Genomic DNA, 26,098 nt, shown 5'->3' on the forward strand with positions numbered 1-26,098 from the left:
GGGCCGGGCCGTGCCGGGCCGTGTCCCACCGCCCCCTTCCCCGCCCGCGCCACCCGCCGGGGGCGGGACTCGAACCCGCGGCTTTGCCCGCGCGGGGCGGTCCCGCGGCGGCCAGTGGGAGCGCGGCTTGCTGGCAGGCGGGCGCGGCGCGGCCCGAGCGGCCATGGCGCGGGCGGGGCGGGCGGCGGCCGCGGGGCCGGGCGAGCCGCCGCGGGGCCGGCCGGGGAGCAACAGCCGCGGCCCCGCGGAGCGCCTGTAGCCGCCGCCGGGCCGCAGGCTGGCGAGCCGGAGCGCGCTGGCGGCGGCGGCGGCCGAGGAGAAGGAGGAGGAGGAGGCAGGCGGGAGCCAGCCGCCGGCCGCGCCGCCGCCCCACAAGAGGATGAAGAAGCGGAAGGAGCTGAACGCTCTCATCGGCCTGGCCGCCGACGGCCGCAGGAAGAAACCCGCCAAGAAGGGCTCGGGCCACCGGCTGCTGCGCACCGAGCCGCCCGCCTCCGACTCCGAGTCCAGCTCCGACGAGGACGAGTTCGCGGGGGCGAGGGGCCGCTGCGGAAAGTGAGTCCGGGCCCGCTCGGGCCGGTCCCGCTCGGACAGGTCCCGCTCGGGCCGGTCCCGCTCGGACAGGTCCTGCCCCGGGGCTGCGCTGCGCTGCCCTGCGCGGGTCGGGCTCGCAGCTGCGGGGTGAGGGCGGTGTGTGAGGCTGGGGACTGCCAGGGGACACCCGGAGCTGCACCGTGTCCCACCCCGCAGCTCGCCTGTCTGGGCACAGAACTATCATCGAGTGGCTTGGGTGGAAGGGACCTTAAACATCGTCTAGTTCCACTCCCCCAGCTATAGCAGGGACAGCTCCCACTGGACCATGGTTGTCTTTTTTCTTTGTTTTTTTCTGTTTGGTTCTCGCTGCAGCACAAGTCCTTGTGGCCCGAGCTTGGGGGCAGCTCCTGGCGATGCTGGGCACAGTTGCCCGTGTGTGTGTGCTCAGGGTGGCACACCTAGAGCTGGCGCAGTGCTGCTTTGCTCGGGGACGTGCTGTGCTTTTGCCCGTAAATAAGCTTTTCAGTTAAGTAACAGCATTAATAATGGGTCTCTGTGCATACCTGAAAATAGGCATGTCTCAAGGAAACCTGGGCTTTCACAATTTAGAATGCTCTAGAAGTACGTGTCGTAACATTATGGTAATACCTTGTCTTGAAGTGTGTTTTTCAAGCTATCAAGGAGATGTGCCTGACATAAGTTTATGTCAGCAGAGCAGGATATTTTAGTAAAGGAAACCTGACAGCTGCTTTTAAATATGCTAGGTGTGCCTACTGAGGATAAACTGAATAGAGAGTAACAGCCCTGACCCGATTTTATCGCCTTATTTATTCCTGAAAACGCTCTTTGTTAGCCCTTGTTACTCAAGATGTGTGCTGTTACAGCACTGTCCTTTCCTTTGCTAGAGCAGCATTTAAAATAACACTTTCCTAGGCACTGCTGCATATCCACAAGCTGTTACTTTGTTTTCTGCAGGGGAGACTACCTGCGGTGCTGCAGGTTCTGTTACCCTTTATGTGCGTTCGTCATTCTTGCTGCTTGTGTGGTCGCGTGTGTTGGCTTAGTCTGGATGCAGGTGGCTCTCAAGGAGGATTTGGATGCAATGAAGGAGAAGTTTCGAACTAGTAAGTATGAATGTAACTACTGTTTTACATTTTCTTTGGGTGGTATGAAGAGGTTTGGTTGCTTGCCTGCTCAGTCAAAGTCTGAAAATACTGAGTAGGCAAATAACATCTGAATTGAGGAGTGCTCTGAGCCAAGAGCACAGAGACTTGGTGAATTTAAGGTGAATGTTATAAATTCTTGCCTGCTCTGTATGTTCTGAGGAGCAGGGACGCTGGACTGGGTGGGCCTGTAGTTGCTTGTATGTACATTTCTAAAATTCCTGACTTTGGTCTTCAGAGTGCTCTCTTCCAAAGAATGACCCTATTTTAAAAGCTCTGATCAGACCTGTCAAAGCAGTCTAGGAAATTCTGAAAAAAAGAAAAATTATGTTCTTTTCTTGAACTCTTTTAAAACCTCTGATACTTGCTATGGAATTACTGCAATTTGAATGTTGTTTCAGTACTGCATTTTCTCTCTGTATCCTCTGAATAGTTATCTTGCTTGCACTGACTTGTTCTTGTTCAACATTTACGTTGGGTTACGTGTAGTGTAGAGTTAATATGTTTAATACTTTGAAGTGTGGAGTTAAATGAAGTATTTAGCTTGTAAACTCAGTTTTTCTCCATCCATACCAAGATTCTCATGCCCAGATTTTCAGTATAATAACTTTTGTAGGCTGAGATATAACAGATGGTGATATGTGTAAGGTATGTTCTTGGCTCTCTGTACCTCACCTCTGGGCATAAGGTGTGTTTTGGTGCCTTATGTTAGTAGTGTTTCAAATCCTGTGTAGGTTGGAAAAGGTAAGCAAAGGTGTTGCCTTGCTTGTGGTAAAAGAGGCATTGAGGAAGTGAGTGTAGAAATTCTTTGTTGTGGGTGTTTAGGTGTTCCTGTTCTGCCAAGGTGGAACAGGCTGGCTGGGTGTGAGAGAATTGCTGATAGATTTGGTTTTGTTCTAGCTGATACTAAACTCTAGGAGTTAGCTCTAGTTACTGCCCACCAGTTCTGGAGGATCCCTTCAGTTCCAGGTGCTGCTTTGTGGCTGTGAGTGTTCCCAGAAGCTCTGCAGTGACTGTTTCTGTGTTCTGGGTCAGCAGCTGCTGTCCTTGGTGGACTGCTCCCCTTTAAGGGTGTGCTGGTGGTAAAAGTTTTGCACGAGGGACAGCATTTATTGGCTTTGGTGTAGCTAAGTTTCATCATTCCTGTTCAACACAGACCTCTTTGTTAAAGCAGCTGTTCTCCCTGAGTGTGTTCTCCCTGTCTGGCAGTTACAGATGGATTTGTTTTCTTCTTAATAGCTCCAGTACAAAAGCTGTGCATTTAATGCTTTGCATGGTGGTAAACGTGTCAGATTTCCTTGCCATCATAATACTATGCCTAGGAGTTGGATGGCAGCCTCATAATGAGGCACAGCATTTAAATACAACAACAAAAAAAGCAGGCAGCAAGAACAACCTGGTTCCCAAAGGTAACGATTTTCCTTGGTGAAGTGTGTGGGTGAAACAAAGGCAGGTGACCCATCTGTTGTACAGCAACTTTGGAAAAGGAACCTTTCTCTGAATCTTCATCCAAACTTTTTTCCCCATAAGAGCAGATGTTTGTGGCAGTATTTGATGTGTTCTGCCATTCTTTGCACAAAGTGAGCGTGGGATGAGTGCTTTTTATAAACAAGACATCTTTGCATCAAGTATGTTTGGAACAGGAGGAAGTCACGGAGTGTTTTCCCTTCAGCTGTCAGCAGTGATGCTTAGAACACATGTGGTATTTAACCTTCCTAGTGCTGCAAAAAACTCTTCAGATGGAGTCCTACTGTTCACAGTGAGAGTGACAAAGTGGAAAAGAATTTGTCTACAAATGACAAAAGCCTATGAAAACATGAGATTTAGTGTGAGCTGCTTGTGTCAAATGCACAAATTAGTTCTCAGTCTGTTTTGGCTAAAATGCACCTTTCTAGGTCTTACCCAGAAGTGTTGTTAGGACCTTGGGTGATCCAGTGCAGATTTCTTTGCACCTAGAAAATATTTTAGAACTTGCTTAAAGAGAAGTGAGGTGGGTTTCTGGGTATGCAGAGCTTTCCAGCTTTGTGTGTTTGGCCATCCACTCCACAGGCTTCTCCTTTTGACTGGATGGGTCACAAGTGGGAATCTGTTCTGAGGTGTGCCAGCTACACACCCCACAGGTCCCACTGCTCTTGGCAGTCTGATCTGAACAATGGCTGTTTGTTGTGGAGCTTTCCAGTGCTGCCTCACAGCTGGATGTGCAGGTTTTGGAGAACTCTGTCATCTTCATCTCAAAACCTTTGCTTATTTGTTTCTCAGACCTAGGGATTTAGGATTGCCTCACAGTGCAGCTAAACAGCTTAGTCACTGCAGATCTGGAAGAGCTGCATTTCTGAGGCTCACTGGAATTGCTTTGAGCTGTGTGTTTCCCCCTTCCTGTGGTATTAATTGCAGTAATAACTGACTTACAGTAATTTCACGAATACAAGCCGCACCAATTTGACCAAAATTTTGGTGGAAACCCGGAAGTGCGGCTAATATTCCGGGGCGGCTAATCTATTAACAAAATTCTAAAAGCTGCCAACACGGAAGTGAGAGCCCGCGGCAGCCCCAAGCCAAGCTGGAGCCCGGCCGGCCCCGGCAGAGGTGGGAAAGCCTGGCAGAGGCGGGGCCAGCAGTGTCGGGGGCGGGCGGCAGAGCCTGAGCCAGCAGGGCGGGGGAGCCCGGGAGAACTGGGGCTAGCAGCGCAGGGGAGCATGGCAGAAGCAGGAAGGCCGGCGGGTGGGGCTGCCTGGCAGCGGGGGAAGCCCAGCATAATCGGGGCCAGCAGCGTGGGGGAGCCCGGCGGTGCGGGGGCCTGCAGTGCCGGCCAGGGCGAGGAAACGCGGCGGCGGTGCAGACGGGAGGGGGCGGCCGGCGAGCCTGGTGGCGGCGGCGGCAGCCCTGCCGGCGGGGCGAGCGAAAGCGGCGCTCGCGAAAGCGCCGCCGCGAGCCGCGAACCGCGAGCCGCGAACCGCGAGCCGCGAAAGCGCCGCCGCGAACCGCGAGCCGCGAGCCGCGAACCGCGAGCTGCGAACCGCGTGCCGCGAACCGCGTGCCGCGAACCACGAGCCGCGAACCGCGAGCCGCGAGCCGCGAGCCGCGAACCGCGAACCGCGAGCCGCGAAAGCGCCGCGGGGCGGGCGTGGCGCTCGCGAGGCGCGGCGCGGGGCGAGCGAAAGCGGCAGCGGGGCGGACGGCGAGCCCGGCGGCGGCAGCCCTGCCAGCCGGGCGAGCGAACGCGGCAGCGGGGCGGTGCTGACGGGAGAGGGGGGCCAGCGAGCCCGGCGGCGGCGGCAGCACCACCCGGCCAGCCCCGCCGAGCCGTGGCGCTGAGCTGGGCCACCTGGCCCCGTCGGCAACCATGAGCGGGCCGAGCCTGCCTGGCCCCGCCCCGAGCCAGTAAAGCCCGCTATGCCGCGATCCTGTTACTAATTGGCCAATTTGTGAAAGCTGCGCACGGATTCTCGCGACGAACGAAAGTGCGGCTAATATTCGGGGTGCGGCTTATCTATTGACAAAGACAGCAACATTGTCGAGGCACCGGGGGTGCGGCTTATAATCCGTGCGGCTTGTATTCGTGAAACTACTGTAATTTCCAAGCACCTTGTTAACTGATTTGTTTACCAACAGGCATTGGTGTATAAGCTTATACATTATTTTTTCAGATGTCTTTCTGTCACACAGAGCAACTAATTAAATTAATCTCCTTGGAATTCATTGTCAGCAGCCCCTCTGCAGGCTTGAAAAGGGCACTGAGGTTCATTTCACCTGCCTCCCTTGCCCTGGGACTGTTGGCAACTCTTATTCACAGGCCCATTACTATTTCATGTTCTCCTGTGGAGGTAATGTGAAATAACTGCACTAAATAAAGACCTACTGAGGTTTGCCAGAATGACAGGACTATGCAAAGTGTTAAATTTAGTACAGTCTCTCTGGGTTCTCTCTGCAGATATTGGTACTCTTAAAACAAAAAACAGCTGTCATTCTGAGCAAACACTGAATCTACACTGGCAATAAATCTGTTTGTAGAAACTGTTATTGCCTTCTTTCACTGTTGTAGATGTTGCTGCCTATGATTTGTTTTATGCCTTTTAGTGTTGTTTACCTGGATTTTTGTTTGGTTTGCTTTTAATTATTTTTTCATTCTTTTAGTGGAATCTAATCAAAAGACATCATTTCAAGAAATTCCTAAACTGAATGAAGATTTGGTGCAGAACCAAAAGCAGCTAGAACAAATTGAAACTGGAGAACTGGGGCTGAGTAAAATTTGGATAAATATCACAGAGATTAATAAACAGGTGAGAGGGGATCCGTCCTTGGTTTTGAAAAATAATTAAATATTCCATTCAGTTCTTTTTAATGGAAATTAATTTTATCTAAGGACTTCTGTGACCATATACATAGCTTTTATTTTTCAAGTTCAAATAGAGTATAAACCTCATGATAAACAAGCAGAAAACAGCTTGAGCATCCAGCTGGGCTGGAGACTGATCACAAGAGGAGAAATTGCATAACTGGTGGAAGGAGTTCAGGCAGAATTTGAAAGAACCCGAGAACTGTGCAGTTCTTAATTTTCCTGCCAAATAGTTGTGATGTTTATGATGAGAGATTTCACATTTCAAATTTGAGAGATTTTTGTAAGTGTGCAAAGGAGTTACCTGACTCAGAGCAAGCTCCTGTTGCTACAAACTAAGGGCTGGTGTCCTATAAAACCTGCTAGCACACACTCAGCCTCTAAGCTGGTGTAAATCTTGGCACTGTTGATGGGGCTAGAACTAGGGCACTTACCAGAGAGCTCTTTGCTCAGCTGCTCTATTAACTCACACTTCAAGTGAAGCATCCAGCAAGGCTTTTACTGAAATTTCTGCCCTGGAGGGTAAAAGTTCAGAGCTGCTCACAGTGAGTGGTATTGAGAGGTGTGTGTGGGGAACTCTTCTTGACCTAGGTGCTCTGGTTTAATTTGTTAGAGTACTGAGGTGCCTGCTTAGATTGATTTTTCTTCAGTCCCATGAGGTGGTTAAGTGCTTACTGGGGCACATCTGAAAATCTGATTTGCTTTCTTTAGCATCTCACTGTTTTAGCCACAGTTATTCAGGCTCTTCATGAGACTTCTGAAGTGCTCTTATCTGCACCTGGCTGTTAAAGATACTTGCACGTGGTTCTTGCAGGCCCTCAGGTTACTCCAGAGTCTGGTTACAGTCTGAGTCAGATCTTCTGGGGATCAAAACTTTATTGCTGGCTTTTGTATCTGTGAAATGTTGGGATGTGCTGCTGGGAATAATCTCAGCCAGTGTTCACAGCTGTGAGCTCGAGAGCCTGCATGCCAGCTGATTAACACACATAATGTAAAATTAGGATCTTTTCCTCAACTTGCAAAACAACTTTGTTTTTTAACCAGAAGAAAGTGAATTTTAGTCTCTGTTCCACTTGTGTAGCAGAGGGTTTGGGTGATGGGTGCAACTTCTTTGCCCATCACTCAGCTGGAGAGGTTGCATGGCTTTGCTGGGTTTTGCCAGGCAGGTTTTGTTGCTAAATACAAAAGTGGGTGATGGTTTCCTCCACATGAAAACTTCTTGCACAATTTAAGTCTTTCTTGAGCAACAACCTCTCTCTGAGAGGATGAATATAAAACTGGCAGAGGGTACCTTACTGAAAAGAGGGGTTTTCTGTGGCTTTCATTCAGTATTAAAAATAATTAAATAAAAACTTGCTCTTTTGTAAGAGGCAGAATATTTTTCATGAAGCCTAGACAGGAATTCTAACCTAGAGACAGTGGTGGTTTTTGTGTGCATGTATGGTTTTGGATTACCTTATGTTTGAATATTGCACATTAAGCCATCAGTATTGAGGGAGGTCAGAATCAGGATTATGTTGCCTAATTCCAAGTCCTTCTTTTTGGTTTTAGATATCACTATTGACCTCAACAGTAAATCATCTCAAAAACAATGTAAAATCTGCTGCTGACCTGATTTCTCTTCCCCTCACAGTAGAGAAACTTCAGAAGGTGAGTATTGTGAGTGTGGCTGTCACTAAATGTGTTCTGTGTGTTAAGCTGCAGCTGGGCTCTTGGGGACAGCAGTGACAGCAGGAGCAAGGAATGTTTGTTTCTCTTGTCTTTAAAATTTGACTTCATAAATTGTGTGGTCCTAGGATTATTTGTGGGAGGTAAAAAATGTAAAGGCCTTTTTTATCCCTTTTGGAGATGTATTTGTTTGTATTATGCTGTCCCACGTGTAACTTGGAGCTGATCTTTCTCTTAAGTTGCTAATCTTAACATCATGTGAGACACTTGGAAAAAGCCTGTCTGCAGTTTTATAACTGCATGCAAATGGGTGTTTGTTTAGGTTTTATAATTGGAAAAGGAAATGTATTGCTTTCTGTTAATACAATGTCTTACTGTGTGCCTTACTTAGCATTCTTCACCAAAGAACTGTCCTGTTTATTTTGGTAAAAAGAATGGCTTGTTGAAAGTTGCCTGGTTCTTCCATGGCAGTTCTGTTTATGTAGCAATAAACATTTATGTTGGGCTAACACCTAATGTTAGTCCAGTCTTTGTGGCATTGTGGGTTTCCACATCTCATTTCCTATCCCTACAAAATTAATGTATGATCAACAAGCTGGTGATATGCAAAGCAATGAGTGTGGTTTGCCTGATGAGGCTGCCAGGATTTCTTTTCTGGGAGGAGCACAAAGCTGTTTCCTAAGCTCCTTATTTGCTGCTACAAGCAGGCTGGATTTTCAGTGTCCTGGTCAGAAGCAAGTCTGAAAGCATGTTATTGTCAGGGGTAGAGTGTGGCCAGCAGCACCAGGGCAGTGATTGTCCCCCTGTACTGGGAACTGGTGAGCCACACCTCAAATCCTGTGTCCAGTTCTGGGCTTCTCCGTGCAGGAAGGACATTGAGGGGCTGGAGAGTGTCCAGAAAAGGGCAGTGGGGCTGGGGAAGGGTCTGGAGCACAAGTCTGAGGAGGAGCAGCTGGGGGTGTTCCTGGAGGAAAGGAGGCTCAGGGGGGACCTTGCCACTCTCTCTAACTTCCTGGAAGGAGGTTGGAGCCAGCTGGAGGGTTCAGGCTGTTCTCTCATGTGACAAGTGATAGGACAAGAGGAAATAACCCAAAGCTGTGCCAGTGGAGGTTTAGACTGGATAACAGGCAAAATTTCTTCACTGAATGAGTTGTTAAACAGTGGAGCAGGCTGGAGTTGCCATCCCTAAAGGTATTTAAAGGACGTGGATAGGAGCTTGGGGACATGGATTAATGATGGACTTGGCAGTGCTGAGTTAACAGCTGAACTCAGAGGTCCTTGCCAACCTAAGTGATCCTATGACAAGACTGCATTTCTTTTGTGGGATTTGGTTTTCTTGAGGCTTTTTCCTTGTAGGTGCCATTCCTGGAAATAAGGATACCTGCTGGTGTTAAAATCCTGAAGGATTACTGTGGGAATTCCTTTTATGTAGTGGCTTTTGTTCCAGACCTCAGGGCAGAGGTTGCTTTGGGTATAATTTGCAGTTTTGAGTGAAAAAAAATTTCCAAATTCTTCCAACTTGTGTGCATGTTTTTGTGGCAGTCTCCCTGCATTTTCACTAACAAAACATTGTGTTTAGCTGATTGTACTTTGGGTACAGTGCAGTTTGGGGAAGGCTGAGATTTCTGTCATCTTTTTTATTGCAGACTGTAGCCAACATAGGTAGCACCCTTACCAGTGTGGCTCATGATGTTGAAAATATACAGACAGCTATTGAGGAATACAAGAAATCCATAGAAATACTCCAGAATGATGTGGTAAGAAAAATGCACTGCTTAAACACTGCCTAATATTAATTTAATTAATTAGTTAATATTCTAATCCCTGTGTGACATCTGTATGGTATCAAGTACTTGTTTCTCTGGAGCCAGAATTGGTCCTTTCTACACTTCCTATCCTGCATATTTTTGCTTCCTATTCCACTGATATGGGGGCTTGGGAAATGCTCATGTGTGATGCAGGGTACTGCTTATGGTAACTGCATTGTTTTAGGTTTGGGGATGTCAGAAAATTGATATACTTTGTTGGTTGATTTAAGAATCTGTATAAGGATGAAATTACTGACTGTCTTCAGCAAAAACTACTCACTGTATTTATCCTGGCCTCTCACTTAGGGTTAACAAACTGAGCCAATAATTACAGTTTTTCAGCTAAACTGCAGTGGAAGAATTTTTGTAGATAAAATCTGAATTAGACACACAATAAAGCTTGATTCAGTCAGTGGGTGCTCTAAAAACATTGCAGATATGGCAGTGTGTATGGTAGCAGTGAAATGTGTATCATAATACTTCATTAAATGGAGAAGAGTTAATTAGGAGGGTTTAATGAACATAAATTTGGACCTTATGTGTTTGAAAGAGAGAACTATTAGCCCAATTAAAATACTGCATGCACAGCAGACCTGAGTGACTGTAATTGTAGCAAAACATGCTAAGCTACAGTCTGCCAGTTGGTAACACTTATTCACAGGGATTTTTTAACACAATTTTCTACTTCTTTCCTTAGAAGGAATTAAAACAGCTGCCCTCACTTCCCTCCACTGTTGTGCCAAGGACTGAGGGAAATCAGACAGAATATTGCAAAAAGGTATTTTTATCCCTTGCATAAGGAATTTTGGTACAAGTGTCATGGATATGTAACTTACCTGTGGTGTTTTGCAGTGCTGTAGTGTGCAAAAAGTATGGTTTTTTATCAAGACAGTGCAGATAGCATGCTTTAAAACAAATCATAAGATAGTTTTGCTGTAGTTTGTTCCTGTGTATGTGCAAACAGGAACGTGCCCTGGTCTGAGAGTCTGGGGTTTTTTTGTGTTCTGGCTGGGTGCGGAGTAAAAAGACTGAAACCAGTATCTGACAAATTATAGGTGTGCTTTGCTAAAGTAAATGAAAACAAGTTATAGGCTTTTAGTGGAGTGGATTTTATGGCAGGGACTTGCTAATCTGGGCAAACTTGGGAGTGGCATGTACTGAGTCACTAATGAGGTGTGGAAAGCAGTAATACAGCAACACCAAAAAAAAGAAAAGAAGGAAAAGGTTAATGTGTAGGTGTTATATTTAATACAGTCAATATCTTTCTCAAAAATGAATCCTGTATATAAATATGCCCAGTACATGCTTTCTTGGGAAAAATCATTGTTATGCTTACAAAACTTGACCTGGAAAATGAGATGAATAGGCTTTCTGTGTTCACTGCACCGCTGAATTGATTATATTAACAAAGGGGTTAGCCCTGGGGAAGAATCTCAGTTTCAGACTTTTGGAAAGTTGGAATAACTTTCTGGAAGCTTCCAGTTGGATGCTTTCAGTGGTGAGCCTGCCTGAAGTCTGCCCAGTTAAACTGGGTCAGTCATGTTGATAGCAGGAGTTGTTGCAGAGGTTGGGTAAACTGACACATGCTCTGTTTATATTTCAGGAAAGTCAGGCACTGCATGCAGCTTTGGAGCAGCTGAATAATACTGTAGTGGTGTACCAAAAGTTGAATGACATCAAGCTTCTAAATGTGGATTCAGCCATTGGCAACCTCAGCCAGAAAATTACGCTGTTGGAAAACTCTCCCCTGGTTGTGAAAAATCTGGACAAAAGAGAGAACTCATCTACCATCGTGGTAAGTGTTTGATGGCTCAGGGTGTCTCCTCAGGCTGCTACTTCCCTTTGCAGGTACAGCTTTTCAGACCTAACTGAAGAAAATGCCAGAGGGAACAAAAGTTGAGATACTTAGGAGTTCATTTATAAAAGGCTGGGATTTGTTCCTGAACAGATAACCAGCATTAAGAGTGTCTCAGAAGGAGCATTTAATTTCTTTCCTGCAGTATCTACAGCAAGGTGTCCAAAACACTGACATTTAAGAGTTGGGTGATTGCTGTATGAGGCAGGATTCACAAACTAAGCTATGTTTTAGGAATCACTCTGGCATATATCAGTTAAAACCCACTGATGAGCTAAGTAGGACTCTGCATTTGTTCAACAGTGGTTAAATTCTAAAAAAAAACCAATAATTAGAAAAACCTCCTAAATAAGTTCATAAATTCTTCCAGTGCTTTCTGTTTGCTACACTGGGGCCCATCTGTGAGAACATGTTCTGTATGTTTAACAATAAAGGGACCTGCTGACGTTACTGTGGTAAATCATATAACCCATTTTTATGACTTCATGTTTATTCTACATTGTATCTGCCCTGGTTTATCTCTGCTTAATGTCTGTCAAATCTGAAGGAAAGAAACTGTTGTAGAAAATAGAAAGCACGTGAATAAACTGCTGTTTTTTCTGTAGGGGAATGATGCAACTACCTCTCTAGAAGTGGAAGATGAAGATCAACTCGATAGTGAAACTCAGTCAAATAAAGAACCGAAGGTGAAGTAAGGAAATAAAAATTACACTGGATTAGTAGAGCATGTAATTGTCTTTCTAAAGATGTTTTAAATGGAACTTAATTGAGCAAAGGTCTGCAAAGAGGCACTAATGGAGTCAAGGACTTGCTGAAAGCCCCTCTCAGTGATGGTCTGTCACTGGCTGGGAGTGAGTTTAACTGAATGGCCAAATTGTGGGCTGGGGATGGGAGGGGATGCTGCTGAGTTTAGTTCCCATCTGCTGGAAAGAAGATGGGTGAGTGAACAGGCTGCACTGTCAGTTCTGGGCTTGTACTGATGTGAACTCAACCTGTCATCTGCAATGTACCGTGAATAGAGTAAGGGAGCTGCAGATTAAAATATATGCTGGTTTTTAATTTAACAGAGATGCAGTGGCTCCTGCACAAAGGTATTTACTGCTGCAGACAAACCTTTGGAACAATGAAGCTGTTTAATTACTTCGTTAATTGTGTGAACACTTACACATTATTGTAAAAGTGTTCACTCCAAGTATGCTTGACTTTTATATTACAGCTTTCCAGAGTCTTGCTCTTTTCTGTTGGAAATTCAGAAAGTAAACATCTGATTTCTTTTGAAATGAGTGTATGCAAAATAATTTAATAAAATCTGTTTTTCAGGTTGAGGTATTGATTCTGTTGTTTTCCAACAGACTGTGTGAATTTATTTATTACATCTCTCCATAGATTTTTAAAAAAATTTATTTATGTTTTAAAATCTTGTTTATAATTTTAAGCTTGATCAGCCTGGATACCTCTAAGTCAGTCAAAAGTGCTTACATATTTTAAATTACTACTACTTCTGATCTACTTGTTTTTTTCTGTACATATGCAGGAAGCAGGAACTAGAGATTCTCAGGTATCAAAACTGAAAGAGACTCTTCAGCTGATCAGTGCTCTCACAGGCAAGTCAGAAAATGACAGACCCATTGAGGCATCAAAGAATGGTAAGAATGTCTGATAACAATAATGCATTAACCTGGAGGTTAATTCAAAGAATAACTAATTAAGGTGGATAATTTAGAGTCTTCCTTAAGATTTTAATTAAGATATTTTAGTAAAAGCAGCAGGAAACTGATGTTTCTAAAACAGAAAACTCTGTATGACTGCAAAAGTTTGAAGGTGACTTAAAATGTGTATGGCAGTATTCATGTGGATCAATAGCTGGTGTTTGAAGGCATGCACTGATTAACTGTAGCACTTTATACCAGTAACATCTGGTTTTGCTTTTTCAAAATGTAACACAGAAGAAAGGTCTCTGCCTCTGCTGACTGCAGTTCTGCACTTCTGCTGAACATCAGATTTTTAAATACTTCATTACAATAGAACTGTGCTGCCTGTTCATTCCAAGCAGGTGCTTGGAAACTTATGCCTTGTTGGGGAATTGATAAAGTGGGCAGATGTGATTTGCTTAATGAAGCTTCTTCAGCACCCTCAGAGTGGGGAGCAGGAAACACTCCCAAGTCATTCTTTGTATGGGGGTTTATAAATACACACCTCCTAGTACAGAATGGAAGAGTAAAGCTGTGTGACTGTCCCAAAACTGTTCTTTCAGTTATAGTAAAAAGGGACTCACTGCTACATTCTGAAATATTGCAGCATTCTGATCCCATCTGTGATTAAAAAAAAAATCTGTTTTATTGGATTTTTGTTTGGTTTTGCTAGGTGTAATTCTGTGGAATTAGTAAGACTAATAAAAATTGTTTTGTAACAGTTGAAAGTAGTCAGAGTACTACAGCAAAGCCCACAGACCTTTCAAGGGTGTCTTCAAGGTCAGCTGGTGACAACACAGAAACAGGCAGCTGAGCCATCTGTCCTTACCAGGAATTTCCAGCATTGAAGGTATGTCCTTTTTAGGCTGACCTTTTCTTCTGAGTATTTCATGTAAATGTTTAGTAGAGGATATGTATAAATATTCCAGAAGATGGGAGATCAATTTCAAAAACTTGAGAGCTGTTTTTTCTTTAAGGCAATTAAAAAAGAACTGAAAGGAAAGAATAGCATGTAAAAGAAACTGAGATTTAAGCAAGAGTGTGCATTATTAGTGAATTATAATTGTGTTGAGTACCAAAGTACTATACTGAGTGCCCCAGAGACTGGGAGAGAAGTCAAGGGCAGAATTAACATGCTGAAGGAAAAAGAAGTAGCTCTGAGTGTGTATGTTCTGGGGCTTTTTTCTGTTCTGTATTTTTTTCCCCTCCAAGAGAACACTGCCTGGTCAGATGAATGGTTTCTGGATCTTGCTGTTCAGTCTCTTCAGCTCCTGAAAGGGCAACTCTTTGCATCAGGAAGTGAATAGACACTTTTCCCTTTATATCATCTGTGCTGTTGGTATAGCAACAGTCATTCAGAGCTTGCTTTTGTGGAGGATAACTGCATCTGTATGCAGTTAGTGGTTGTAAAATGGGCTGTTAGCTGTGGCCAGAAATAGGGATTGCTTTCTTCAGATTTAGTGTAGTTTAATCCAGAAATGGATTTTTTCCTCCTAAACTGTTACCAGCATCTTGTGACAGCACAGGAGGCAAACTCCTCACTCAGGGATGCTGTGTGTGATTACTGGGTAGTGAGAGACAGTGCTGTAAAACTGGGAAAGCAGCTTATAGGATATTCCTGTATACTTAAAGGATTTCTCAATCCTTGTTCTCTTTGCAGATCTTCAGAAACTGTTTGAAAAAGCACCTGAGGATGCTGATGGAAAACTCTTATTCAGAGATCTTCAAAAGCTGCTTGGCTCCACAGCCCAAGAATCACAGAGCTTTAAGGAGTTTGACACAGATGGAGATGAGAAATACACACTAAAAGAACTGAGATTAGCATTAGGTGTATAGGGTATATGTTTAGAAATGTGAAATTGGTGGGTGTTACTGTAGCTAAAGGAAGCTACAGGACATGAAAAACTATGGCTGCACTTTCCCAGTGTTTTACTGATCTTTGGAACTAAATTACTGTACACATTGTCACCTCTTTCTTTCAGTTGCATTTATTGAAAAGAAAATTACAAATTTATATGTCGATAGGACATAATATGGGACTTTGTTAAAATCCAGAAAATTCCCAAACTTGGAAACATTTTCCTCTCATTATTTCCTTTTCAAGGGAGTTATTGGTTATAATTTAAAATGTGTACATACTAAAATAAAACTATGGTTTTGTATTTCACTGAAATTTGCCTTAAATTAGAGAGCTGCACTTTATGTAGAGCAGAAGGAAAATCTGTCTTGTGAAGATGGGCTGCTTCTGCTTGTAAATATTTGAGATAGAGTAAATTATGCATATTTAAGAAGTTGTGTCAGGGCCTGTGCTGGTAGTAAGCTGTTTATAATGAGAGAGTGAGCCTGGAATGGGGGTTTAAGACCTTCAGCTAAATTTCTGATTTTACCAAGTATATCCATGAATAAATTTGGCCTCAGTCAGAGGAAAGCAGGAGGGGTAAGTCATGCCCATCTATAGTAGGATGTATTTTTAAAGGGAAGAATTGGAAGAATTGAAAGTGTTTTTATATATATCATGAGCCTACAGAGCAATTAACTTGCCAAGTGCTTGGGTTTTCACTTCAGCATTCTTTAGGCTTTGCTGTGTTGCATTCAGATTATATTTTGTGAGATGAGCCTGCCTATTTATTTTTTTTAAATGAACATATTTAATAGCTTTAATAGATGCTTAAGAGGTAAAAGCCTTCAGTGCAGCCTGCTGAGCAGCACCTGAGCAGTTCATGCCTCAGCAGTGCTCTGATACACTCCAGGAGTGTGAGCAGGTGGGAAGGCCCAGAGGAGACCTGCGAGCTCTTCTCTGACTATTGTGACCGTGATCCCTTCTTGGTACTTTTATTTTCTGTCTCCTTGCCAACAGAAGGATGTAAAAAGCTGTGTAGGCATGTGCAATGGCATCATCATTCTGTGTTAACACATGGTTTGTAAGTGAGGTTTCCTTACTAGAGGAGCTTAAAGGTCTGTTGTTTGTAGCAGTGGATCTAAACACAGTGTATTTATTACCTTCTGGAATATAGGAAAAATGACTTTTGCAGAGGGGATTCTCTCTTGCAGGCTAGATCAGGGCCAAGTTGGGTGATTTTGTTCACAAGTATCACTGATCTTGTTAAGAGTTTTTTGCATGATTAGTGAGTTGAAGTTGCCCACCTCGCTGAAACATCAGCTTATGAGGAAGTCAGTTCATAATCGTTGATTTTTATATAACTTTAGATTGGATGTTTTATCAATAATTGTATTTTGGAATTATGAATCGGCAAAGGAATGTACAAAATGGACCCCTGTTACCATTTCCTAGGCTTCTTTCACTGTTGCTCTTCTATCCTGTTTGGTAATGCAGATGCCACCCAGTACCAAAATGCTTTTGATGTGACATTTGAAAACTCCATATTTAAAAACAAAGCAAAACCAACCAACCTTGGCTTTAGAGAGGACAAGAAGCCAACACTTGCTTCTTGCCACTTCCCAGACCCTTTTATACACTACTGTATAATTCCTTAACCAAATAAAGAAAAAAAGCAATAAAATGTAACCATTCTGATATTTTATTTGTACATACTGTATCATAGCCATATGCCAGAGTTTGCAAAATATTTTTGGAAGTTTATTTGTATGAAATTTAACTTTACCTTAAAATTTTAAAATATTATGGTACTGCCTTGTGAATCTTTTAGTGTTTTGTTTTGTTGCAGTCTGCTTTACTTTTAGAAGGCTCTTCAGTAGTGAAAATGCCAGCTCGACCTGATGTGTGCCGTTCCACTGCCTGTGCCCAGGGAGCTCAGCTGGTCAGTGCTGGGACTGCCCAGGGCTGCTTTCTAACTTGCATGTCGAGGGCACAGTCGATGGCAGATTGCTGTGCTCGCTTGTAGGATGGGCTTGTGCTGTCACTTAGACAAAATCTGAGCATCCCTAAGCCCAGTGGTGTCTTCTGTGCTGCAGGCTGGGAGCATCGGTCCCATCCCTGCGCGGTTCTGCTCAGCCACTGCTCGTTTCCCAAAGCCCTGACAGCAGGTGCGGGCAGGGTTCTCTCCGTGTTCGTTCTCAGTGCAGATGTGAAGCAGCTGAGTGCAGTAAATGCACTGGTACAGATCCCCTCCCTGCCCTCACTCGTGCAGCTCCTGCTGGGCTGCCGGAGGGGCGGCTGGATGCTTTCCAGCGCGACCTTGAGAAAAAGGCGGTATCTGAGTGAAATCAAAAGCAATGAGGTTGTGAGAGCAAACTGTAACAGGAAAATATCTATGCCCTGCCGAGACTTCTTGTTGTGCTGTGATTCCTGGGTTCTCTTTCGGGCTGTACCATTGTGTACCTGGACCTGCGCCGGGAGCGGGGCCGTGCCCACCGCGCTTGTTCGCTCCGCGGTGCTCCAGCTTGTAACGCGACTTTTGTCTCAATAAAAGCTCCTTTCCAGCTAAAGCGCCTTTCTGGCCGGTTCCTGGCAGGGGAGGTGGAACGGGGCGGGTCGGACTGAGGGAGCCGAGGGCGGAGCGCGGGCCGGGCTGAGGGGAGCGGTCGGGGCGGGCTGAGGGAGCCGAGGGCGGAGCGCGGGCCGGGCTGAGGGGAGCGGTCGGGGCGGGCTGAGGGAGCCGAGGGCGGAGCGCGGGCCGGGCTGAGGAAGCGCAGCCATGGCGGGCCCGCTGTGCCAGGGCTGGGGCCTGGGGGCGGCCCTGCGGAGCCGTGCTGCGCTCCGGCCGCTCGGGCTGCTGGCACCGCCGGCACGGGGAGCGCTGCCACAGCCGGCACGGGGAGCGCTGGGGCCGGCAGGGGGAACGGGAACGGCAGCAGGATCGGGAGAGGCGGCGCTGGAGGAAAACCCCTTCTACGGGAAGTACCGGCACAAGATCCAGGAGCTGCGGAGGTGGGCCCGGAGGGAGGCGGCAGCGGACGGGGTGGGCGGGCTGTGTTTTGCGGAAAGGGCGTGCCTGGAGAGCTCTTGAAGGAAAGATGTTCTGTTTTAGCTTTTCACCCTCATGAGAAACTCGATTGGTTTAGGCCGATTGCCTTGAAATTCACATGTCAGTGAGAGTCGTCTCCCAACGTGGTCAGCTTGATAAGAGGTAGTTGTGCGAAAATGAAATTAAAATTTTAAGAACGTGAATCAGTATCATAGTAAGCGTTTTTAAAGGTCAAATGATGGTAATCACCCAGCACTGCTCTCCACCTTTGTAAACCCTTGGAGTAAGCAAAGAGCATTCCAACTTTGGAAACCACTGGAGCAAGTAAAATTTATTCCTACTTACAGTCTTCCATTTTATTGTAAAGGAGGATTTGAAAGAAGTTGCTGGCAAGGCCATAATCAGAACAGCCCATAGAAGAATCATGGTTTTGAATTACCCTGATAAAGATGGATCACCTTTCTTAGCAATATAAATTAATGAAGCAAAAGACTTCACAGACTCACAGAACCATGGAATGCCTTGGGTTGGAAAGCACCTTCGAGATCAACCACTTCCAACCCTCCTGCCATGGGCAGAGACAACTTCCACTGGGACAGGTTGCTCAGAGCCCATCCAGCTGGGTCTTGTTGGAATCCAGTTCCAAAAACAAATCCAAAGCCTTGGGTCACAGGAGATACTGCTCAACAGCTCTCACAGTTTCTTAACTGTGCCTTGATTTTTCCTGTTTATTGTCATAATTAAAAACTTCAAATTATTTAAAAGCAAACTGGAATATTTTAGTTATATGAATTTATGTCCGGTTGGACTTGGCTGATCCTTATGTGTCCCTTGCAGCTCGAGCTGTTCCATTGCTCTGCTGTACTGTTAACAGTCCCTGTTCCAACTCAGGTCCAGTCCAGATGTGTTTGAATCCCGTATGGAAAAAAGAAGTGAAGTGAAAAGGCAGCCTGTGGGACATTCCAAACAAGGAGAGTTTATCAGATGCATGGAAGAAAAGGCAAGGCAAATTTTCTTTGTAAATCACATACACTGAAGCTATAATGGTATTTTTATGGGATCAGTGTAATGTTACAAACTTGAAGTATCCCTATCTGTAGTAGCTCTGAAATTTCACTGTGTGATGGCTAAAAGCATTGTTCTGTACTCCCTGCTTGAAACCTTGTTTAAGTTTAATTAGTTCCAGATTAGTTTGGCCAGAGGAGTGACACAATCCTGCATTTATAATTTTTTAGTGAATGCAAGAAAACTGTTCAATAGTATTGGATCCAAAATGCATAATAGTTTCCTTTTGGTTAATTCTTTCTGGCCTTGAAATTCACAATTCACATTAAGTTATTAATCTTATTTACTTCACCTAATCAATCATTCCTTTATTAAAAATGCACTGCAGTGATCTTCAAATATCTTGAACTCCTACTCATGAGTTTTTGTCAGCGGGCAGGTTATGTGTGGCAGGGAAGGCAAATCAAGGGTTTTAAAGCATTAGCTGTAAAACTAAAGAATCTTTTGTTGCAGGCAGAAGGCTTGGGCAGCAAGACATCAAAGGGAGGATTCACAAAGGATAAGGTAAGGGGTGTTAGGAGGGGATATGGTGGCAAGGAAAGGGTGTGGATTAACTTGTATTGCCACAGCCAGTGCTTCAGTCAAGAACACTTTGATATAAACCTGGTGTTCCTTATGCTGCATTTGAGTGTAAGATCTTGGTTTACTGTTGGGGTCCCATTCAGCCTTAAAACTCTTGGCCCTCTGGGTTTTTATTACCCTGTCCTTTCTCTGTGACACTCTGGAAGTTCCTTGCAGTTGAGGCCTCTATTCTGAACATTAAATGGAAAGGGTTAAGTTCCTTTTACAGCATGGAAATACATTTGAAGTGATCAGCCAGCCCAGGGACAAGAGAATTCTATTTCACATTCTTTTATTTTGATAAATCTTTAGTGTAAATCTGCCAAAGAGCATGTCTTTGAGATGGCTGAAGGCAAAAGGCTGCAGCTCCTCTTGAAGCTTCAGTAGAGATCTGTACAACTGGAGCAAAGCATGTGCTATATCCTGAAAGAATCTATTTTGCCTCAGTGTGTGAATCCACTTCTCAGTGTGTTGCTGCTGTATTTTATTTGGCAGTTAAAGGAACTAAGTAACACCATAAATTGAATCAAGTTCCTCTAGGTTGATTTTGTTCTCTGTAATTGCATCCATTCATTCTGGATTCTTGCAAGCTTAGAGAACTGCCATCATGCCAGATTCTTTATGCTTTCTCTTGCAGACACTTGATTCGATTCTTAATGTTGAGATGGTGAAAGAAAAATCAGCAGAGGAGATAACACAGGTGATGGATTTAAATGGAATAAACCTTGCTTCACATTTGTGCTTAATAGTAATCTATGTGTAAGGATGGAAATTTTAGACTGAAAAATAAAACACAGCTGTGGATGTATATTTACAAAAGGCATATTCACATGGGTGTCCATAGGAGAAGATAAAGTTTTCTCCATCTAGGTAAGTCCTCCTGGGATGTACTAGGAGATACAGGTACACTGGGTATTGCCATCCTGCTGTGCTGTCTACACAGAGGAGCATCATGCAAAGATTTGTCTTTTTTTGAAAATGTTTTGTACATTCTTTATTTAAAAAAACTCCACCACCAAAAAAAAAAAAAACAACCATAAGGCATTAGTATGATTGCTGGGAAAAATGTGAGAAGCACTTCTACTGGTTAATAAATACTGAGCCACCTCTGAGGCCACTGCTGATTTCTGTTACCTGGTTGGAACCTGGCCTTTGGTGCATCTGGAACTTTTGGAGAAGTATATTGCATTAGCAGCAAAGTCAGTCAGGCTTGATTGAAAAATGACTTCCCAAAGTGCTTATAAAGGTTAGTTGACATTTTAAAGCATTTAACATTACTGCTAAATGCTAGATTTTACTGTATCTCATCTTCTTTGTTTCCTACAGATTTGGAATCAGTATTTTTCTGCAAAAGACACAGTTTATGCTGTTATTCCTGTAAGTAGTTCCTCTGTAGTTCTGCACTTGAAAAGCCAGCATGCAAAGCTTTCATTCCAACTGAGATTCTGCTGATTTTAAAAGCAGTCATTAAAGGAAAGTGAGGTTTCAAGAACAGACTTACTTTCTGGGCTGAGTGATTTTATTGCCCCAAACAAAGGCTTTTGTTTTCAGAAATGCATATCCCTCTTTTTCTCACTCAGAGGAGTCTCAATAAATCAAGGACCTTTTTCTGCACACCTGGCTGGAATTTCCAGGCTTATTTTAATACAAGCATCCAACACTTTTCACAAGGTTCTAGTGTTTATTAAGTAGCATTTGTATTTTTAGAGTTATTTTTCTCAGAGTTGTTCCTTTGCTCTCTTCCCCGCAGCACAGGCAGCTGCCTCAAGGTTAATGTGGCAGTCCTAGAGCACTTGGCTGGTGACTTGCATGTGGCTGACCACTCAGAACTTACTTTCATACATTTACAATTATTGGCAGCACTGTCTTGAGATTGCAGGGTGTTTCCTGAGATAAGATCATACTTCTTACTCCTGATAACTTTTCCAGATGTTAATTGTTCTTAGTTTGCATTACGCTGAATGAGGCTTTTTTCACTTCGGGATTTCTCTTTTTTCTTTTCTTCAGGGTCATTCCTTGATTGCAATCTCTTGAATGTCTTTTCACAACTGTGTGTTCCTTGAGTTCTTGAAACCTCATTTAGATCTGGGGTCTGATTTGTAATTGTATTTGGCCCTTTGAGCTGCAGTGTAGTGGGAAGCAATGTTCTAAACATGTGATGTGCTGTATGCTCTGAAAATGGAAGTGTGGGATTTGAAGTCAAGCAGCTTCATGTTGCAGTTTTCCCAACATGTGGATGTTTCACTTGCACTTTCACTGTAGCAGAGGGCCAAACCCAGGGACTCCAGCTAAAATAATCTTGGTCTTTCATTAGTGGGGCTGGCACTGTGCTTTGGTGCACTGTTTTAGGAGGAGCACTGGAAGCCTTTTAAGACTTCAATGCAAACCAGATCCCAGGCACATTAGGAAGCAGTTCATGGTGTCACTGAGGGGAAAAAAACCTTTGTCTTTTGCCAGAAGCTTTTTGTTGGCTGAAAAAAAGGCCTTGCATAATTCTCCAGTGCTCAAAAGTACACACGGAGGAATTTCTTGTTGATGAATGGCATATGTTTTCTTTCCTGAACACATAAGAGTAGATATTAATATAGTGCTGGGAAGCAGAAAAAAAAAAGTAGGCCAGAGATCTGGGGAAACACAGAGAACATGGGAATGAAATTGCCAGGTTTCATCAGGGCTGAAATAGGGTTGTGGTTTTAATTTAAACCTAAGCAATAAGTATGTTATTGAGTGTATCTATGGGCTGCATTTCTGTGCTGAAGAGCAGATGACAATGATGTAAATCCACAATTTGGAGCCAGAGATGTGTTGTCACGCTCAGCTGTTGACACTACATGATGCAGTGAAGCAATTACTGAAAGAGGATGTAATGTAAGCCTCAGGCTTGGGGCCCCCACATCCAGGGAATGAAGCTCTGGATCCAAGGATTTTGCTGCTGCATCTTAGAGACAGCCTTGTTAAAATGGGATGCTGGTGACTTTTAGGTAAATAAGAACTAAATGTGGCTTTCCATGCACTCATTGCCGTCTGTCCCCAGAGCGGGACCTTCTCCAGATGGAAGCTGTACCCTCCAAAGGTTAATGAGGTGATTGTGAACAGCTCTGCATCCATGTTTGTGTTACAGAAATTGAACTTCTCTTTCTCCTTCCCCAAAGGCAGACAAGTTTGATGTGATGTGGAAGAGAGCCCAGAACTGTCCATCGGTACGTACAGCAGTGCGTGGCTGTAGAGCTGTAATGTTTCTCTTCAAAGCTTGATCCATTAACTTTTGACCCTCCTGCGTTCATACCATGGTATCAGCCTGATTAGAAAAATGCAGGTGTTCAAACACTTGTCCTGGTGCTCAGATAAAGCACTGCCTGTTCATATGTGTGAAACAGTTTGAACTGCATAGAAGAGATGAAGGGTTGAGAGAACAGCAGCACAGAATCTCCCAGGAAATGGAGACTTTACTGGGATGGATTTATCCTACCTACCTCACTTGCCAAGAGCAAGATCAAATGTATCTGGCTTCCTGAGCTACTTGGAGATTGGGATGTTATTTATAGCCTGAAGTGCGTTTCTGTACAGTGCACTGGCATTCAGTCAGCTATCCTGCAAGATTTTCTGTTCCCATGGTGTCCTTCCCTTGGTGTGGGAAAACGAGCAGGTCTCTAGCCTGTGGAGCTGTAAGTGTCTAGAGAGAAGATTCCTGCTGCCTGTTCTGGGGCAGCTGATAAAATGACAGGATTGAATGCTCTGCTCCTTACCTTATGTTTGACCATTTCTGCTGTTAGTTTTCTAGGTGAGAACAAAAAGGTCAGAGTCTGAATGTTCTCCACTCTCCTTTCCTTTTTATGTCTCAAAATATTGATAAAAGTATTTGTCAAGGTATTTGCTAATGAATTAATACTGATAGGATAATTCTGCTTTATTGTGTGCTTTGAAGTCTGGTTCTTGCTGTCCTGTCACTTGTGGTGGGGCAAAGAAGCTCTTCTTTGTGTTTTAGTTCTCTCGCTAAAGTGTTAATGCTGGAGGCAGTGCATTTAACATTACATGACACAGACATCATTTTGTTCTATATAAGGAAAATTGATTTATTTTTTTATCATTTCTCTGCAGTTTCTGTATGCTTTGCCAAGAAAAGAAGGCTATGAGTTCTTTGTGGGGCAGTGGTCTGGAACAGAATTACACTTCACTTCCCTGATTAATGTTCAGGTAAGTGTTGAGATAAAAGGTTTAAACTTTACTTAGGATCCAGAAATAGATAATATCGGCATATTGCAATATATAGCATTTACTAAATGGTTTAGCCAACAGGTTGTCCAGCTTAACTTGAAAATAATTACCATGATTAAAGTTGTTATTAATTATGGCTTAATTGTACATTAGTTACAGGTAAATTAGTAAAGTTATAGGTATTAAGTGTCTCTAGTGTAGAGGAGAATGAGGTAGAAATTCAGTTGTCTCAAAACATGAGCAAGAGTCAAGCATTTTAGCACTGTTTGTGCAAGCTACTTAAAATAGCAGTAGATGCTGTAAGATGAAATGTCTTCCTAAAAGTTGTATGTTCTTTTAGATGCAAAATGGTCTTTAGTCAAGGAAAAAAACCAACTTAACTCTGAAAATCCCTTGTTTTCTCTAAAGAATAATGAACTTCTAATTAGAAATTGACCCTTAAGCCCTGGGAAGTAACTGCTACAGAGGCTCAAAGTTTTGTAATCAAGCACCCAAATCTACAGTGGAGTGAAGGTTTTTATGGGATACTGACAAATTTCTTTCTCTCCTTCAGACCCAAGGTGAAGCTGCTCCGAGCCAGTTGGTCTTGTACCATTATCCTGATCTGCAGGAGGAGAAAGGGATAGTACTGATGACAGCAGAAATGGACTCCAAGTTCTTGGTATGAGAACTCTGCTCATTGGCTTCTTTCACTTATGCTACAACTCCTTCTACAGTTTTGAATTAAAATCAAATTACAGTGAAGCCTTTCAAAGAGCATTTGCCAAAGAATGGTCTCACTGTCTTTCTGTAACCTAATGTACTTAAGGCTAGAGAAGGCCAGAACGGAATCAACAGTCATTGATGATTTCAGTTTATGCATTTTTTATACCGGTATTATAGCTGATCATTGTAAAAGAACGAAGCTTCTGTTTTTCTTACTAACAGAAGCAAATTTAAATGCAAGCTGTTGCTAACTGCAAACAAGTTGAAACAGTGTTTTAAAGCTTAATCCTGTTTGTCAAAGCAGGAGACTCCAGAGTTCAGTTTGTTCAGGGTGTTCAGTTTGTGCACACCTGTGCTCTTTCCCTCTGGGCACACCATTATTGTCTTAACTGTACCAGTGCCTGGACTGGTGGCACTGGGCACTGTAGTAGTGGAACAAGATGATTAAAATATCCCTCCTCTAACTGACCTCCTGACACCCCTTCTGAAACAATGAGTGGAGGAATTGGTAATGCTTTTCTTTTCCCTGTTGGATCTCAGAGCAAACGATCGATCTTTGCAAGTAGGTCAGCTGTAAGAAGGGAAAAATGAGGACTTGGTGCATCTTGGAGTGGGCAGGGATCACAAAAGACACACTTGACCTCTGAGGCAGATGGACAGCAGGAAAGTTGCTAAAACACGTGGTACTGAAGTGTTTAAGTAGGTCAGGAGCCACAGGGAGGTGGTTTGTTAAGAGATTTACTGAACTAAGGTGACTTGGAGTTGAGCCACTGTGGTGTTTCTTTTCCAGTGGGACTTGGCCCAGCCCCACCCCGATGGTAACAGCTCTGTTCTCACTCCCAGGTGGTCCATGATGCCCAGTGCTTGGCCAACCAGGTGCAGCTGTTCTATGGCACGGATCGCTCCGACACCTACGGATTAGTGGAGACCTTCAACCACAGATCCAGTGAATTTAAATACATGGCAGTTATAGCAGAGCTTGAGCAAAGTGGGCTTGGAAAAGAACTGAGACCTGGGCAGGCTTCTGACAAGTCCTAGAGCCTGCCCTGTGGTGAAAGGAGCCAGCAGCAGGCAGGGGCTCCTAGGAGGGGTGGCCCAGTGTCTGCTGTTTTACAGCTTGGATTTGGCCACAGAAAGAGTCTGCAGACATCCTGGGAGAGTGACAGTCAAGCCTGTCTGGCACTGAGGCAAGATGAGGACTTGGGTTATTTGAACAACAGTAACTAATTGCCAAAAAATGAAGCCCAGTACTTCAGTGTAACTTCATCAGAAAGCTACATTCCCTGTCCTGTAACTTCTGCTGTCTGCTGGATTGTGGAAATCTGAAATACAGTGACAGAAGTGGAACTGTGTAACGGGCTGTAACTGACATCAGGAAAGAGATGACAACCAATATTTCTTCTCAGCATTTTAAGTGCCCTCCACCATTATAATTGCATGGTTCAGTGCTTTTTAATCTGTGTGGAATTCATACAGGCTTGTGCATCCAGAAGAAAGAATAGGAGCAATGGTCTAAGACAGACACCTCTTTGTTTCTTTGTGAGGTTTCTTACAGAGATGTACATTGTGGTCTGAAACTTTTCTCAGGATTAAAAATCCAGAGTCACTAGA

The 26,098-nt window shown here is 44.0% G+C and overlaps 2 protein-coding genes across 2 annotated transcripts; both read left to right on the forward strand.

Annotated features, from left to right (window-relative positions):
* The first annotated feature begins 299 nt into the window (after positions 1-299).
* EFCAB14 (EF-hand calcium binding domain 14) lies at positions 300-17,462 on the forward strand. Its single transcript, XM_033067759.1, is given in 12 exon segments — positions 300-555; positions 1,510-1,658; positions 5,832-5,977; positions 7,585-7,683; positions 9,348-9,458; positions 10,207-10,287; positions 11,113-11,304; positions 11,970-12,050; positions 12,899-13,010; positions 13,778-13,852; positions 13,855-13,905; positions 14,716-17,462. Coding segments are annotated over 12 exon segments (1,449 nt in total). The 5' UTR covers positions 300-379; the 3' UTR covers positions 14,892-17,462.
* A 209-nt stretch (positions 17,463-17,671) lies between these two features.
* Positions 17,672-26,098, forward strand: ATPAF1 (ATP synthase mitochondrial F1 complex assembly factor 1). The gene is made up of 9 exons (XM_033067924.2): positions 17,672-17,904; positions 18,833-18,941; positions 19,460-19,510; positions 20,205-20,267; positions 20,894-20,944; positions 22,720-22,767; positions 23,666-23,761; positions 24,336-24,443; positions 25,331-26,098. The coding sequence occupies exons 1-9, from the start codon at positions 17,672-17,674 to the stop codon at positions 25,523-25,525; spliced, it is 954 nt and encodes a 317-aa protein (XP_032923815.1). The 3' UTR covers positions 25,526-26,098.

Source organism: Catharus ustulatus, chromosome 9, assembly GCF_009819885.2.
Source record: "Catharus ustulatus isolate bCatUst1 chromosome 9, bCatUst1.pri.v2, whole genome shotgun sequence".
In the NCBI taxonomy this organism is placed as follows: Eukaryota; Metazoa; Chordata; class Aves; order Passeriformes; family Turdidae; genus Catharus; species Catharus ustulatus.